The sequence below is a fragment of the Neopsephotus bourkii genome, unplaced genomic scaffold (assembly GCF_033783945.1).
Source record: "Neopsephotus bourkii isolate Nb327-2 ecotype Australia unplaced genomic scaffold, CSIRO-AGI_Nbou_v1 NB_207, whole genome shotgun sequence".
NCBI lineage: Eukaryota > Metazoa > Chordata > Aves > Psittaciformes > Psittacidae > Neopsephotus > Neopsephotus bourkii.
Window position 1 is genome coordinate 1,542,855 of NW_026900719.1, and position 15,005 is coordinate 1,557,859.

The following is a 15,005-nucleotide window of genomic DNA, read 5'->3' on the forward strand; positions in this document are numbered from 1 at the left end:
AACTACTGCATTTCTTGTTCTTAAAATATGGAAAAATAACTATACATCCAAAATAAAAGCATGGTAATTATATACATAACATTCAAACAAATACAAGACTTCTCATCACTTTATTTAGACACATCTTGTGTTTTTCTGGTCAGTTTTAATAGAAGGGTGAAAGAACATAAGCTGTCCTGTATTCCATTTTCATAACTGTACAGTAAGCCACAGCAGAATACAAGCTGGAGATAAGTTTAGTCAGCATTTTCCATTAATTGACAGTGGCAACACTATTTTGATTTGCTTGTGCTATGCTTAAATACACTAACCCCCTCTGGAAGAGGGCTGACAGTTAAATTTAAGTTACTAGTATGAGCGAATAGCAGGAGGAACAGTTGAGCAGTCTTGTTCATTCAGAGTTCTGTCGATCACAGGTCTGTATTTCAAAGTCACCTGAAGTAAAAGAGAACGAAGAACTTTAAGACAAAGCTTTTGTATCTAAACAAGGCAGTCTAGCTAGTAAGAATGACTGAGTAACACAGATAACTGAATCACTTCATTGATGTTGAAACCCTATTTCTCTGTTCTTCTTCTTCCATAAAAATTTAACAGTAACCTACAAGTAACACATTCCACTGAGTTACTACTGACTGAATTCCTTTAAAAGCAAAGACTGACAAAAAATGGTACCAGAAGACTACTACTTTTAAAAAGCCTTTCGGACAAAAGCGAAGCTTTGGCTAAGATTCCTAGTCCTTTAAGCTAGAGAAGTCTTGGATATAGAAAACCCAAATGGATCTGTTAGGGACAGAACTGCATGACACTTTCTGTCCTCAGCAGCTATACAGGAAGCAAGGTGCTCTCACTTGTCACCAAACTAGATTCAAGGAAGCTGGAACTGGGGAAGAGGAAACAAAGAGGACCCAGAGAACAGGTTAAAAAAACCAAACAAACAAAACAAAACCCAACAAAAACACCCCCCCCCAAACAAACCAAATAAATTAAACCACTCGTATTTTTTTACGGGGACAGATTTTTCAGCTGCATCTTTGAAATACTGTGAAAACTTTATGCTAAACATAACAACAGATTTTGCCACCATCAGAGGAAAAAGAAAAAGCTTTTGAACTAGCTTGATACAAGGGGAAAAATAATTCCAGCTCAAATCAAAGTAATTTTCTAAATATCAAAAAACACTTCTCTCAGATGCCTACTGTTTAACATCAATGGTACCAAGAGCTGTCTGAGAGCAGCTGTTTGTTGACAGTGAGAAGGACCCTCAAGCATCAGGCTCTACCTACCTTCCCAGATGGGATATCCACATACGAAAGGGTGTGCTTTCTCCAGTGCTCTTCGAATGGCTTCCGCTGCTGGCCTTGGAGTGGTTTAGAGTAGTCAAACTCATCTACACGTAACTAAGGAGAAAGTTAGGTTAGTATAGACCAGAAGTTACATCTGCAAATCACAACCACATGATTAGTTTCCAATTAGAACCGTAACACAATGTGTCCCCTAATAGCCAGCAAGCTTTATTTTAGCACTGCTCATGGCAGATTTTAAATACAAAAGCTTAACCAAGGCTTTAAGGTAAAGTTTCTTGCACAAGACAAAATAATAGTCCTGTTTATGCATTCATGACCTTATTATTAGTATAGTCCTAGTTTAGATCTCTCTAATAATTCAGATGCACATATGGCACAACTCTTCTCTCACGACTGTTACCCAGTATTGCATGTATTGGTCACTTCATATATAACAACAGATAAAACAGAGCATATGGGACCCCAAACAAATACTACACTAATCCCAACTCAAGACTATGAGGACTGCACGTCAAAGAAATTACAACTTTTAAATAATCCATCCAAGGACACATAACAAGGTAAATTGTCACAGAAAATATTTATACCTTATAGTCTTCTCTGGCATGAGCACCCCGAGACTCTTTGCGAGCCTCAGCTCCATAAATGGTTTGTAGAGCACAAAGCATCAGGTTTTGCAGTTCAAGGGTCTCCACCAAGTCAGTGTTCCACACAATACCTAGTAAAATATTAAAAGGCTATGGAAGATGTTCTACTTTTCAATTTACTTCTATTGCTGATACTTAGAATTATACCAGCCAATGCTCCACCTACTGCAGTCACAGTACTCTGCAATATGGAATTATTCACCATTGCCTGCAAGGCTCAGTAACAATTTCTATACTGTAACAAATCATAAGGAATCTTGGAAAAGTTCAGTTCTACCAGGTATCCCTGTTGCATGTGTGTTACTGAGACAAAATTACACCATAGATTCTTGCCTGCTTTATATCGTCCCTACAACTCAGTCCCCATACCTCATTTCAGATCACAAGATCTGGCTAAATGGTAGCTCTCTATGTAGATCCCTAACAGATCCAGACAACAGGGCTTTCCTTTTCTTCCCACCCTCAGAGGTGGCGGGGAGGGGAACCCCAAACAGCCCTGCTAGTTATACAAGATTCTTCATTTAAGTACCTTCAAGATGGACGCAAGTTCACTTACATGAATCTATCTTCATTTTGATCCCTACGTTTTAAGCTATTGTAACACTTTTATCAATGCCTGGTGACAGCTGTTCCAGAAAGCCAATCTTATGTTCACTGTTAGGACACACATCCAAGAGCAGTAATTGGAGAGAAATACACACGAGGACAAAAGATACATCATCAGTTTTACTTAATTAACTAAGTTCTCCTAAGACACACTGCAGGACATGGCAGTATCTGTATGCAGCACTACCTACTCAGCTGAAAAATTAAAATGGAGCGTTCAACCTACAAATAGTCTTGCTACCTTTTTGCAACTCCCTGGCTTTTTTTAGTAGATACTACTAAAGTTCATCTTAGTATTCAAACAACTTCAAATCATGTTCCAAGAGAACAGCATTTAGTACTTTATACAGTTAAATCCAAGTTCACACCCTGCTTCTTTTTAAATGTATACAACCAGAAAGTGACCAGTAACATCACGTACTTTACTAATCACTATGTTTAAACAAGTAGGGCTCTACAACATGTTTTTAAAGATTCAAAATGGTCAAAACCTTTAGTAAAAGTTTCAAGAAACAAAGTTTTCAGAAGAAGAAAATAATAACTTAAAAAAACCACACCAAACACCACATTTTTCCTATAGTACTCTGTCCAAGGCGTATTCTTTACTATCAAATTACCTCTGTCAAATGTCTTTAGATGAGCCAGATCACCATAAATTTGGCTAACTTTTTCACAGCCTTCTTTGAGCACAGAACCAGTACGAAACACAGCAGCATGGTTTTGCATTGTCTGCAAGACAGTAAAGCAAAATCAGTCTGATATGCTGCATGTGCATAATATCCCAAATAGCTTCATGAGTTCCAACAGAGCTTGATACAGAGCTGTTATGACTTCAAACATATCTCCAGCCTGAATAAAAAACATTCTTCTGTCCATCCCAAACAGAAGAAAACCTACTGTATTTGAGCAGTTTGGTCTAGTGGGATATGTTCCTGCCCGTGGCAGGGCCGCTGGAACTAGATGATCTTTAAAGTCCCTTCCAACCCAAACCTATGACTCTATGATTCTACGATTCCATTACACAGCAGGTAAACTACCCAAGAGGAATAATCATGAAGAAGAAACTAACAAAACTGATACAGCCTTTGCTGCACACAGACAGTTTACTCACACTGATTTTTACTTCCACAAACTGTATTTTACCTCCTAGTGTATTTTGCAATATGACCACACCCCACTGACTGCAGCTTCTTACACCTTATAGTCAAGAGCTTAACCAGGCTTACCTTCTGCATGTTAAGTCGCACTTCTGAAGTCCTTATGGTTCCATTAGCAAATCTTAATTTGTCAAGGTTAGCAACCGACTCTTCACCAGCATTTGGTTTAATAGAGGGAATTGTCTCTCCTAATAAGAAAGATTCAGTTATCAGCTCAGGCTTGGTTTTGGTTTCTGGCAGTTTCATAGACTAGCAACTACTAAAAGTCAGATTTAACTAAAACACAATCTGTTTTCTTCCTCTAAGGTACAGGTTAATCATAACTTTCCTGAACTCCCACCAATACTATCCATACACTTAAAAATAGAGTTCTCAGTAGAGTATATGAATCACATTTTTTCCTGTGACAGTTAGTGGGAAACTTATGGGTCTGGCTAAATTCTGCTGTTAATTCCTTAAAGACAGCATGTGATGCAAATTCTCCTAAACTATGGAATAACCTTGCGGCTCCTTACTATTTTCTTCTATACCCTCCTTGTCTCTTCACTATTAAGAAAGTTTTCTTAACATCCAAGATGCAGTGCAGGATGTAGAGAAGTCAAGTCTTCATATTTAATATTCTCTTTTGCTGATTTGTGAAAAATCTCAACTGTTTTTGCAATAGCACTGACCCAATTCTAGTTTTAAAAATATCAGCTCACAAAGCAAATGTTAACTTCAAACATTCACACGGCAAAGAACATGCCTATAAAAAGCATAAACATGACTTCTGCCTTTTCTAACAGTCTGTATCTAGCATTCTGAATTAGGTAGTAACCACTCTTTGTGGACAAGAAATTAAATCATAAAGGTAGGTGTCTCTAAAACTGTGAGACTTACCAGGCTTGCAAGTGTTTGCAATAGTAAGGGCACAAGCACGACCAAAGACCACCAAATCCAGAAGCGAGTTTGCTCCAAGTCGATTTGCACCATGGACAGATGCAGAGGCTGCTTCTCCACAAGCATATAAACCAGGTACCACTTTATCCTCACCATTCACATGTGTAATAACCTATCATTTCAGACAATTAGAACTCATTTTTTAAACAGTTTATAACAGTGCAAACCTCTGTATCTGCAAAGGTCATGTACATCTGAGGATGAAACACAGCAATCAAGTTTTCACCAACTCTAAAACCATAAATATTTTGGTTCTAAAGGGTAAATAGCAATGCTATGTAAATACAGGTATCACTAAAGCCCGAGGTTTCTTTAATTATTCTTATGAAAAGTATGTGGCTCTGTTTCATCACAATTCTGAAGCAAGACAGAAAAACACAGGAAGAAATTCTGATCAGACATTTCTACGGCAAAATTTTACACTGAAAATTAACAAGTACAATACACTAAAATTGAAAAATTCAGCTGACACCGTCACACTTATTTCTAATGAGCATAAATTAGAGGAACCTGCTTTAGCACGGAGATTACACAAGGTATAGCGAATTAATATACACTAACTTAAACTATAGATTATAACAGAGCCTTAGTTTGATATTTGTTCAACTATATTATCTTCAACTTGACAAACAGAATTGTTGTCAGACATGACAGCAACTTCATTTTAGATGTTTCTTGGTATTCCCATCTCCGGATGGACTGGAACGTGGTTCTCAAGTTTATTTACAACAACAAACCAGATTGTGTGCAAGTACTGACATTATTATTGTAGTAGTAGTATTCATCCTTACACGTATGAAAAATATCATTAATGTTTTTCTATTTGGAAAATAATTTTCTATTATTATAGTAAAAAGAAATACTGAGTGATATTCTACTTACTTGTCCTTTGTAGTTTGTAGGAATACCTCCCATATTATAATGGACAGTAGGCAGAACAGGAATAGGCTCTTTAGTGACGTCAACTCCAGCAAATATCATAGCCGTTTCTGAAATTCCTGGGAGACGGGTTGCTAACTGCTGTGGTGGTAAGTGGTGCAACTGCAGGTATACATGGTCTTTTTCAGGGCCACAACCCCTATTAAAAAAAGTCAACACTGGAATATGTAACAGGAATTCTGCAAACACCAGTAATACTTCTAATCCAATTTGTTTCATTTGTTGGGAAAATAATTTTCAAATGTTATCTGACACAAATTAGTATCTAGCATATTTGAAAAATACTACTGACCCTGGCAATATTTAAGCATATTTTTCATCTCCCAGCTTTTCTATTCACTTACATACTTAATAGTATTTAAGATGTTAAACCACTATATCTCTGCAGAAATATGCAAAATTCGAAGATAATTAGTGAAGAGAATAGAGCACCAAATTATTTCCATTGCTTCAGTAAGAGCATATACATTAAACTTGTTGAACAATTGCATCTAGATGCACCAAATACAAGCAGGAGACTCCTAGTATCTTCTGTTCCCTTTCAGTATTTTCAGGAATTCACAAGCAAAATTTCTGCCCTGCATGCAGAGTTCAGCTGACAGTTATTAAAGCTCACTTGTGTGAAACATCAGGCGTTTACCAAATGAAGTATTGTACTGTATACAGTCTAGTATGATTAAGTATTTCTTCTGCACCTTCATTAAGGGTATTCAACTAACCTTCCTTCACGGATTTCTATGGTCATGGATCGAGACACTACATCCCTGGAAGCCAGATCCTTCGCAACAGGTGCATATCTCTCCATGAATCTTTCACCTTGACTGTTAATTAGAATACCTCCCTCTCCACGACATCCCTCTGTTATAAGGCAGCCAGCCCCATAGATACCTGTCAAAAAAAAAAAAGAAAAAACAAAAAACAAACAAACCATCAAATGAGATATTCTCTGGACAGCTCCACAATCAGGATGACTAGGACTGAATAAACAATATCTTCTTAAAACAATGCAAGTCACAGGGGTAGATTTTATTCCACCCTAATCAGACCACTAAGAACTGTCCCCCCAAGGACTGCTCAGAAACAGGTATTGTTACTCCCTTCAAATACTTTTCCCAAAATATTAGAACTACAAAGATCTGCACCCATCAGTATGTAAGGAGAATTTTACAACTATTTGGTAGACCTTCAGCGATTACTTTGTTCAAGATTAAGTAAACCAGAAGTTGATTTCTCAAGACCAGTTTGCTCATCTTTGTTCCCTCTTCTCCTGTGCTAAAGCAATAAAGTATGGCTTCAAATAGTGTGAAATGTCAAAGCTTACTCAGTGTTAGCCTTCAGCACTGGTCATCATAGAAAACAAAAATGCTAACCAACTCGTACATTTGATTATTACATTAAAAGCTACAGAATTATCACACAGGCAATGAAGCTTTGACTGGAAAAAAAAAAATTATCTAAGTCAAATGAACAGTGTATTGCTACAACATTGTAAAATAAATGAACAATTAAATTCACCACTTATCACAAGTTAAAACTAAGCATTTAATTAGCCACAAAAAAAATATTTTAGTTTGTGACCACTGTTGCCCACAGTTGAGGTTGTGATTTTTATATTGCAGGATCACTGTCCAAAATATGTACCTTTACTTCTACTATCCCACTTCCACAAAAGATTTAGTACGTAATTCTGTAATACTTGCATCTATCTTACTGCTCCTGTGTCTACTATCAAACCCTTTAATATTTTAAAGGCAAAAGGAAACATAAGTTTTAAAGGTGAAGTGGTTTCAGCTTGGAGTAAAATAAATTGGATAATAAAAATAAATTATATAATTTGGAATAAAATATAAATTGGAATAAAAAAAGCTTTTTCTTTTGTAAAGACAGCACCTCCAAATATTTAACGCTGATCTTTAAATTAGAAAAGCTGAAACCCTTATGACATTCTAAGTCTTACTTAGCTTTCTATTGAACAGCAGTTGCAGACAAGTGTGAACAGCTGTCACAAACAACTAATGAACAGCTACAGAAAAATGCAAACCGACTTGAGCACATTTTAAAACAAAAAAAAACTATTCATCTCAAAATCAATGTATTATTTCATATTTTGTACCTGTAGGGTGAAACTGTACAAATTCTAAGTCCTGGCAAGGAAGACCAGCTCGTGTGACCATAGCAGTGCCATCACCTGTACTAGTATGAGCAGACGTACAGCTGAAGTAAGTGCGGCCGTACCCACTACAGAACACAAAAGTTTAAAGAATTAGCAAGAAGAAGAAATCTCTAGAACATACTGCTCAGCTATGCTGTTTGCACAATAATAGAAACAAAGCAGAGTTAATAAGCAAGATGTGTGTTGCCACATACTAAGTTCAAACAAAAAAAACCAACCAACCTGGTATTGCCCTGTTATGCTTATAACTGCTGGTGACAGAAGGTACAAGAAAAAGAATAACAATTCCAAAGCGGAATAGCTAGGTTAGTATCAGAAGCCTTTTTGCCAGATAAAGGTTGCGTCAGGAAATTCTCTCAATCCACTACCATTAGACTTCATTCAAACTGTTACTAGCAGTTCTGTCAAAACCAGCATATAGCAGTAGTTTATGTCCTCAGTATGGCCCTGATTTTATGTTTTTAGATTTCAAAACTTAGCTGTCTAAAATTAGGTGTTAAACATTAAATCTTATACCTAAACCAAATAGGTTAGTTTCCAATATTACTGAGAACTGCCACAACTCACAATTTCAGGGCAAACTCTCACAAAAAAGTATCTATGTATTCAATATACCTTAAAGAACACAAGTATGAAAACAGCCCTGTCTTTAACAAAGCCAAATTATGTAGGCAAACAAACATTTTTTCTTTGATAGGTATGTTTATAAATATTTTGCATACTGAAACAGATAGGAGACAGCCATAAGCAGCAAAAGACTAATGCATATAGTCTTCTAATAAATATATGGCATGTTTTGAAAATTTAAGGCCATTTGGGTCATACACGTGCCCTTACATATTCCAGCTTTATGTCATTGTTTTGGAATTCAAGGTTAGACCTGGTACTAAATTTATACTTGGTCATAAAATTAGTATGTGTCTCCTTTCAGAGGGTATGACTGAATTCAGTTATATTGCTTTTGATCAAGGCAGGAGGGGGAGGGAAGATGAACATATAAATTACGTTTTCAGGTCAATGTGTCATCTCCACACTTCGGATTCAAATACATGTAAAAACACATTTTCAACTAGCAGCACTCTGAAGTTTGTCAGCCGTCACAGACTTTACATTACCCCGTGGCAATTACAGTGTTCTTCGCTCTAAAACGATGGATAGTGCCATCTTCTATGCAAAGGGCAATAACACCACGACATTCTCCGTTTTCCATGAGTAGGTCCAAGGCAAAATATTCAACGAAGTAGCTTGTGTCATATCTTAGGGACTGAAGGAAAATGAAAAAAGGAACTTTAAGGAAAATCCAGAAACCAAAGTAAACTCTTTTCAAAACTGTCAACGCCTGTGGGCTACATCAGGATACAAACCACCCCGAACAACTATCAGGAAAACCAGTTTCCTTGCAAATCCTTATAAAACTTTGCCAATTAATCCAACCTAGCTTGAAGAAATATAAGTAGTTACCAAACCATTTAATCCAAGAAGTCATAGCTAGTCAGCAACACTCATTATTTCCCTGTACCTCTGGCAACACTTTAGTCAGCTGCATTGCTTAATACATGTACCAGCATGTTTTTTTTTTACTTAAACCTCTCACAGAGGAGTGGAATACATCTCCTGGAGCCTAGTATACCAGCAGAAGCAGCGGGCATTAAGTCAAACATTCTTTCATACCCTCAAGGATCAACACTGAGCAGCTGTGTTGCAGCAACATTTACAGTGTGGACGTGAAGGACACCAATTAGCTAGTTGCTAAGTAAATTAAAAAAATATTAGCTAGTAGGTACTTAATTTTAGGTTTCAAGTAGTTTATTACCATTTTAAAATAACCAAATGTTTCTTCAGTTATGGTTTACAGAACTGATGGGAACAGATGCTGGAACAGTAGTCGCTTGCCAGAGAGCAAGCTCAGAAATGCACAGTAGGCCTTCATGCATTTACACCTGTTAGTTCCCCTTGTTCCCTGTTTGAAGACGAGCTGAAAGAAAATGCAGCCTTGTACTTCTTCTCATAGTTCCCCAGTGCTGCTGTGTCAGGCTTTTTGTAAAAATTTTTTGATGGAATGTTTACATAAATTCTCTTTGGGTGTGGTTAACAGATCCAAAAGTATTAAAAGTGAAGAACTACTACAGACCACAAAGCTAACACGCTGTACACTAATGAACACGTTGTGTTCATAAGAGCAATTACATATCTTTCAATTTAATCTATTTCTGCACACTCCTGACACAAAACAAGCATCACTTCAGCCACATCCTTCCACATTCACTGAGGAAGAAAGGAAAATCAGAACTGTTATCAGTCATTCCTCATTCATATGTGAACAGCTATACATTTAGTTTGGGTTTTGTTGGGGGGAGAGAAGGAGGTGTGTTTGGTTCTCCCAGACTCCAGGGGAAAATGAGGAAAAAAAAAAAAAAACAAATAAAAAAGCAAAACCAGGTTTACTTCACAGCTACTTACCCTGCCATACAGAGTATGTAACAGTGAGTGTCCTGTCCTGTCTGCCACACAGCAGCATCTGTGCGCCTGTCCTCCTTTTCCAAACTGAAGACTCTGTCCACCAAACGCACGCTGATATATTTTTCCTTCTTCAGTTCTGCTGAATGGCATCCCATAGTTTTCCAGCTGTTGAACCCAAATACAAGTATCAGAAATTCTTGTGCATAACAAGGCAAAAGTTATTTTATTATGTTCCTAGTAAGGAGAACTCCTTGGAAGCTAGTCTGTGTTATAAACACTTACAAATATAAATACTGACAAAATCCAACGAGTCTCACCTCTATCACCGCAGCTGGAGCTTGCTCTGTCATGTAGTGTATGGCATCCTGGTCACCCAGCCAATCGGACCCTTTCACTGTGTCATAGAAATGCCACCTCCAGTTATCATCTTCCATGTTTCCCAGGGCAGCATTGATCCCTCCCTGAAAATGAAAATCCATTTCCCTGGAATTATATTACTGAAGTAGTTTTAGTAGGTTTCCCTCATTTCTGTTAAAAATCATGCACCATTTATGCCTCTGTGTACAAGAAATACAGTAAAATCATATTTAATGTGGCTGTGAGAAACCTCTGCAATTCACAGTGGTTCTTATTTTGTTCTGCTTTGTTTAACATACGAAATTGCAAAGTTATATTGAATGCAGCGAAAAAGCACTGAACAGAATCTGAACAGGTATCACCCTTCAAAATTGTTTCAAGTAAACATGCAATATCCATAAGAGGAAGCATGCCCTTGAAACGTGATGTTGATGTACCTATCCAAAGCAGCCTTCTGACAGCAGGGATCTTTTAAATGTTTGTTCTCTCTCATTTCTCACCTGTGCGGCAACAGTATGAGATCTGGTGGGAAATAGCTTTGTAATACATGCTGTATTAAATCCAGCTTCTGACAAACCAAATGCAGCTCGCAGACCTGCTCCTCCTGCACCCACAACAACTGCATCAAATTCATGGTCTACTACCGGGTATTGTGTAGAAATCTGGGAAAACAAATCAGTTTGTTATGATCACAAAGATTTCAAGCTAGGTCAAACTTAAGCTTCATGGAGATTCAAGTAGTGTAGGTTTAATGTTCTCAAAAGACCCTTGCAGCGTTATGTACTCTCCTGTGTGGAAACTATCATTAAAAAGAGATATCCATTTCAAAATTCAGTCTCATTATGTCGAGCGGAACACAAAACATCAATACCCATTTGCTTAATGTCGCTCAAGCATTGTGTTATTATCCAATCTGTTACTTAAGATATAAGTAAGTACAAACATACCGAATCAGAAACCTTTGTAGAAGCATTCTTCTTTCCATAGGCTGTGAAGTGTAAATTGCGGGCAAGAGTCTGGCATGCCACTGGCCACTATGGACAGAAATCAAGACAACTGTTATGGAACGCATTTCACATTAAATGTTTCCACAACGAAGACTTTCAGCATTCTCAGATGCCCTACTTTTATAACAAACCTCTACTTACCACTGATACCACATACACAAAAACATTGTATCAACATATTTGAGAGCTACAGGCAATGGAAGTTTTGGCTTTCCTATACTTTCCAGGGGAAAAAAAAAATAAATAAAAGGAAAAAAAAAAACAACAGTTTTGACTGGATGAGAAAACAGCCCACAGACACCAGCATGTTTCAGGCTGTTATTTTACTTTATTAATACTAACCAGCCTCTCAGACCTATCCGAGGCTGCACTGACAGAAAAATATGTTTGCGATTAATGCTGTAGTATTCTTGCAGGGTTTTTGTTCAGTAAAGATGGAAGATGGCTTTATGAGAACCACAGCAATTAATGGGAAGTACCCCTCATGTCAAGCAATCCTGAGAATTTGAATTATTTCAGGTGGGCAAGAATAATGAAGATAAAAGCAGTTGGTAGGGAAAGCTGTTCCAGCTCATCATTGCTGCAAAAGTCAGAGACATTTCTCTTCTTTTCACTTTCTATTAAATGACCAAATTAGAACCACTTATTAATACCTAAGTGAAGCACAAGGACAGAGTTTCCGCTTCTGTGATGTTATTCCCTCTCCCCTGGCACGTTCAAAATCAAAACAAAAAAACCCAGCACGCAAACCTACTCAACACCCAGGCTTTGCTTTGACAGGTTAAAATAATCACAGTTTTAGTCTTCATCATATAAAACCCCAATGCCTTGGAACCTGGTATACCTTCTTTACACCATTCAGAAAAATGCACCTAACTCAGCATGTACAATGGATAAGAATGGCAACACAGAACATAACAGTGAGCTCTATTTGAAATACATCTCTATTTGAAATACATCCTAAAATGCACTGGGACTGATATTTGCCATTTCCAGCAACTGTTACAGCCATGGTTCAACCATCCTGTAACATGCTGACCAGCAGGCCTTCCCTCCCTGTCACTTCCAAAAGTCCACCTCTTCCCCCACCCCTGACATAAACTACAATACACTTTCCTCAGCCTACTTTTATCATCTCTCGTACTAGTTTGCTCAAATTATCTTCTTGCATAACAGTGAATCTAATGGGTCACCGCACAAACACATTTCTGGTTTTCACAGCCATCTTTTAAGAAAGACCGGTCTTAACTCCTACTTGAAGGAGTTCTACTAGTGCCCTTCTTCAGGCAGCTACTCTCCTCCTTCCACCCTACTATTTTATCACACTCTGGGGCAATTCCATGCTCATCTTAACTTCTGTATTTATCATCTTCATTAATATTTCACATACAGAATCAGATCAACTAGTTCACCAGATGAAACCCAAGTACCAGATGTAGTTTACCTACACAACAGATTACCCAAGAATCACAGCTCAACCTGAAAGGGGGTGTCCTCTCTGTAGGAAAACTGCTTGCACAGGCCTGAGTGCAACTGAAGTTCGACTGCAGAACTGTAATTGACAAGGCAGGCTACAAGGCACACTTTAAATGCAGCAGCCATACATTCTCAAGCATGTATTACTACTGCTTGTTTCCAAAATCTTGTTCCAGCAACAATACAGCTATTTTTACTGCAATAAATTAGTCACCATAAGTGAGCAACAATACATTTGGTTACTGCACCAAACAAATGAAAGAAAATCTATACTGTAGGTAAAGCCAGCACACAACAGGTTTGTACATACTTTGTATTGCTTAAATAAACTGCAAATGACCAAGAGGAAAAAAACAACACCAAAAAAATCCCAAACCCAAAACCTGTAAACTGTTCTTATGCCCTAAAGCTGCAAAAGAAACTGACTAGTTTTTCCTCCCCTTAAACAGCCTGCTGCAGCCTCCAGTCAGAATCCTGCCACAACGCCTTGAACTGATTTCTTTTCAGAAAACTTTCTTATTTTCTGAAGTTGCAACAGTTATCAAATATATTTTGCATCAGAGGACACTGGAAACATATTACAACCCCCCAAACCACACACCTGTTTAGCAGATTGCCTTTTCACAAAACAATTTTCCAAACTGCTATTCCCATCCCCATACTTTTTTGCTACAACTACACATAAGAATTTCTGCTGCCACTAAGTCTTGTTCTGAATAAGCCTGAATAAAAGTCCACAGAGCAAAAAAAAAGTTATACTAAATTTGGAAGGAACACGGGTCGCACTGATCCTGAACTGCTAGCAGGAACATCATGGCCCTTAGTAATTAAAAGTCCTATCAGGGCCAGTTCACTGCCCTCAAACATGTCACTTCTAAGCCCTTCTCCCTGTCAGCTGGTTGCCTTTTCTGCACTTGCTTTACAAGAGAGGGGCACCTACAGCTTCATTTACAGGTTCCTTTTCCCACACACTTATCTTCTGTAATCCCAAACACATCATGGACACGCACGATGAAAACAGTGGAAAGAAACTGAAAACTCCCCCTTCACCACGGAGAAAACCAAGTCTTCACTGCTTGCAGATCAGCTACAACAAAACTGTTAACGACCCTGAAGAAGCACTTCTGCAAACACGTGCTAAGCAGATTCAAGCAACACGCAGACACGCACTAGCTTCCCGAAAGCGCCAGCAGTGAGCTTCCTACCCAGGCGCTGGCCCTGGGAGGCGCCGCCAACTGCCAAGCTCTCCCAGGGCTGTTTCCTGGCGCACCCCGTACCCGCTGCCTCCCTCTGACCCACGGGCAGCCCGCTCACGGCCTAAGGCTACGCGTTCGCTTCCCACTCCAGGAGGAGCGGCCTAGCCACAACCGCAGTCGGTTAAACATCACGAGCCGACCACAAGGACGGCCCCGCTCCGGAAACAGAGCCGGAGGAACGGAGCCTACCGAGGGGGCAGTCGGCTCCCCAGGGCTCTCTGTCTGCTCCGCTGCTGCAGCCAAGCCTGGCTCACCGCCCCAGGGCGGGTGCTGGCCGCCAAGGTCACGGCAGAGACAACGGGGTACGGGCTGCCACCGGCCTCCGCACACCTCACCACAAGGGAGGGCGGGGCAGGCCGGAGCCAGGCGCGCTCCTCCGCCACGGCTAAGGAGACAGGCAGGAGTCGCACGGGGTCCTAAGGCCCAGCCAGCCCGGCCCCCTCCGGAAGGGACTTCTCCGCACCATCTCATCTGCCTGGCCCGTTCCCCGCCACCAGGACGCCGGCGGAGGGAAAAGCAGCCCAACACAGGGCAGAGCGAAGCGAGCCAAAAAGAAACACTCACCGGCCTCATCCAACGCCTCGCCAAACCCCGCGAAGCCGCTACCGCCGCCGCCATTTCACACGGACCCGGGGGAAGGAACGAAGACGCATGCGCGAAAGCGCCGCTAGCGACTCAGCTACC

At 39.4% G+C, this 15,005-nt stretch overlaps 1 protein-coding gene across 1 annotated transcript; it reads right to left on the reverse strand.

The window, feature by feature from the left end:
- Positions 1-91: 91 nt before the first annotated feature.
- On the reverse strand, positions 92-14,965 carry SDHA (succinate dehydrogenase complex flavoprotein subunit A). Its single transcript, XM_061344319.1, has 15 exons — positions 14,886-14,965; positions 11,530-11,616; positions 11,083-11,244; positions 10,543-10,686; positions 10,226-10,390; positions 8,881-9,029; positions 7,706-7,830; positions 6,312-6,480; positions 5,536-5,731; positions 4,594-4,765; positions 3,784-3,902; positions 3,175-3,286; positions 1,892-2,022; positions 1,284-1,397; positions 92-435 (listed from the first exon to the last, which is right to left on the reverse strand). The coding sequence occupies exons 1-15, from the start codon at positions 14,937-14,939 to the stop codon at positions 349-351; spliced, it is 1,986 nt and encodes a 661-aa protein (XP_061200303.1). The 5' UTR covers positions 14,940-14,965; the 3' UTR covers positions 92-348.
- Between the last annotated feature and the right edge of the window lie 40 nt (positions 14,966-15,005).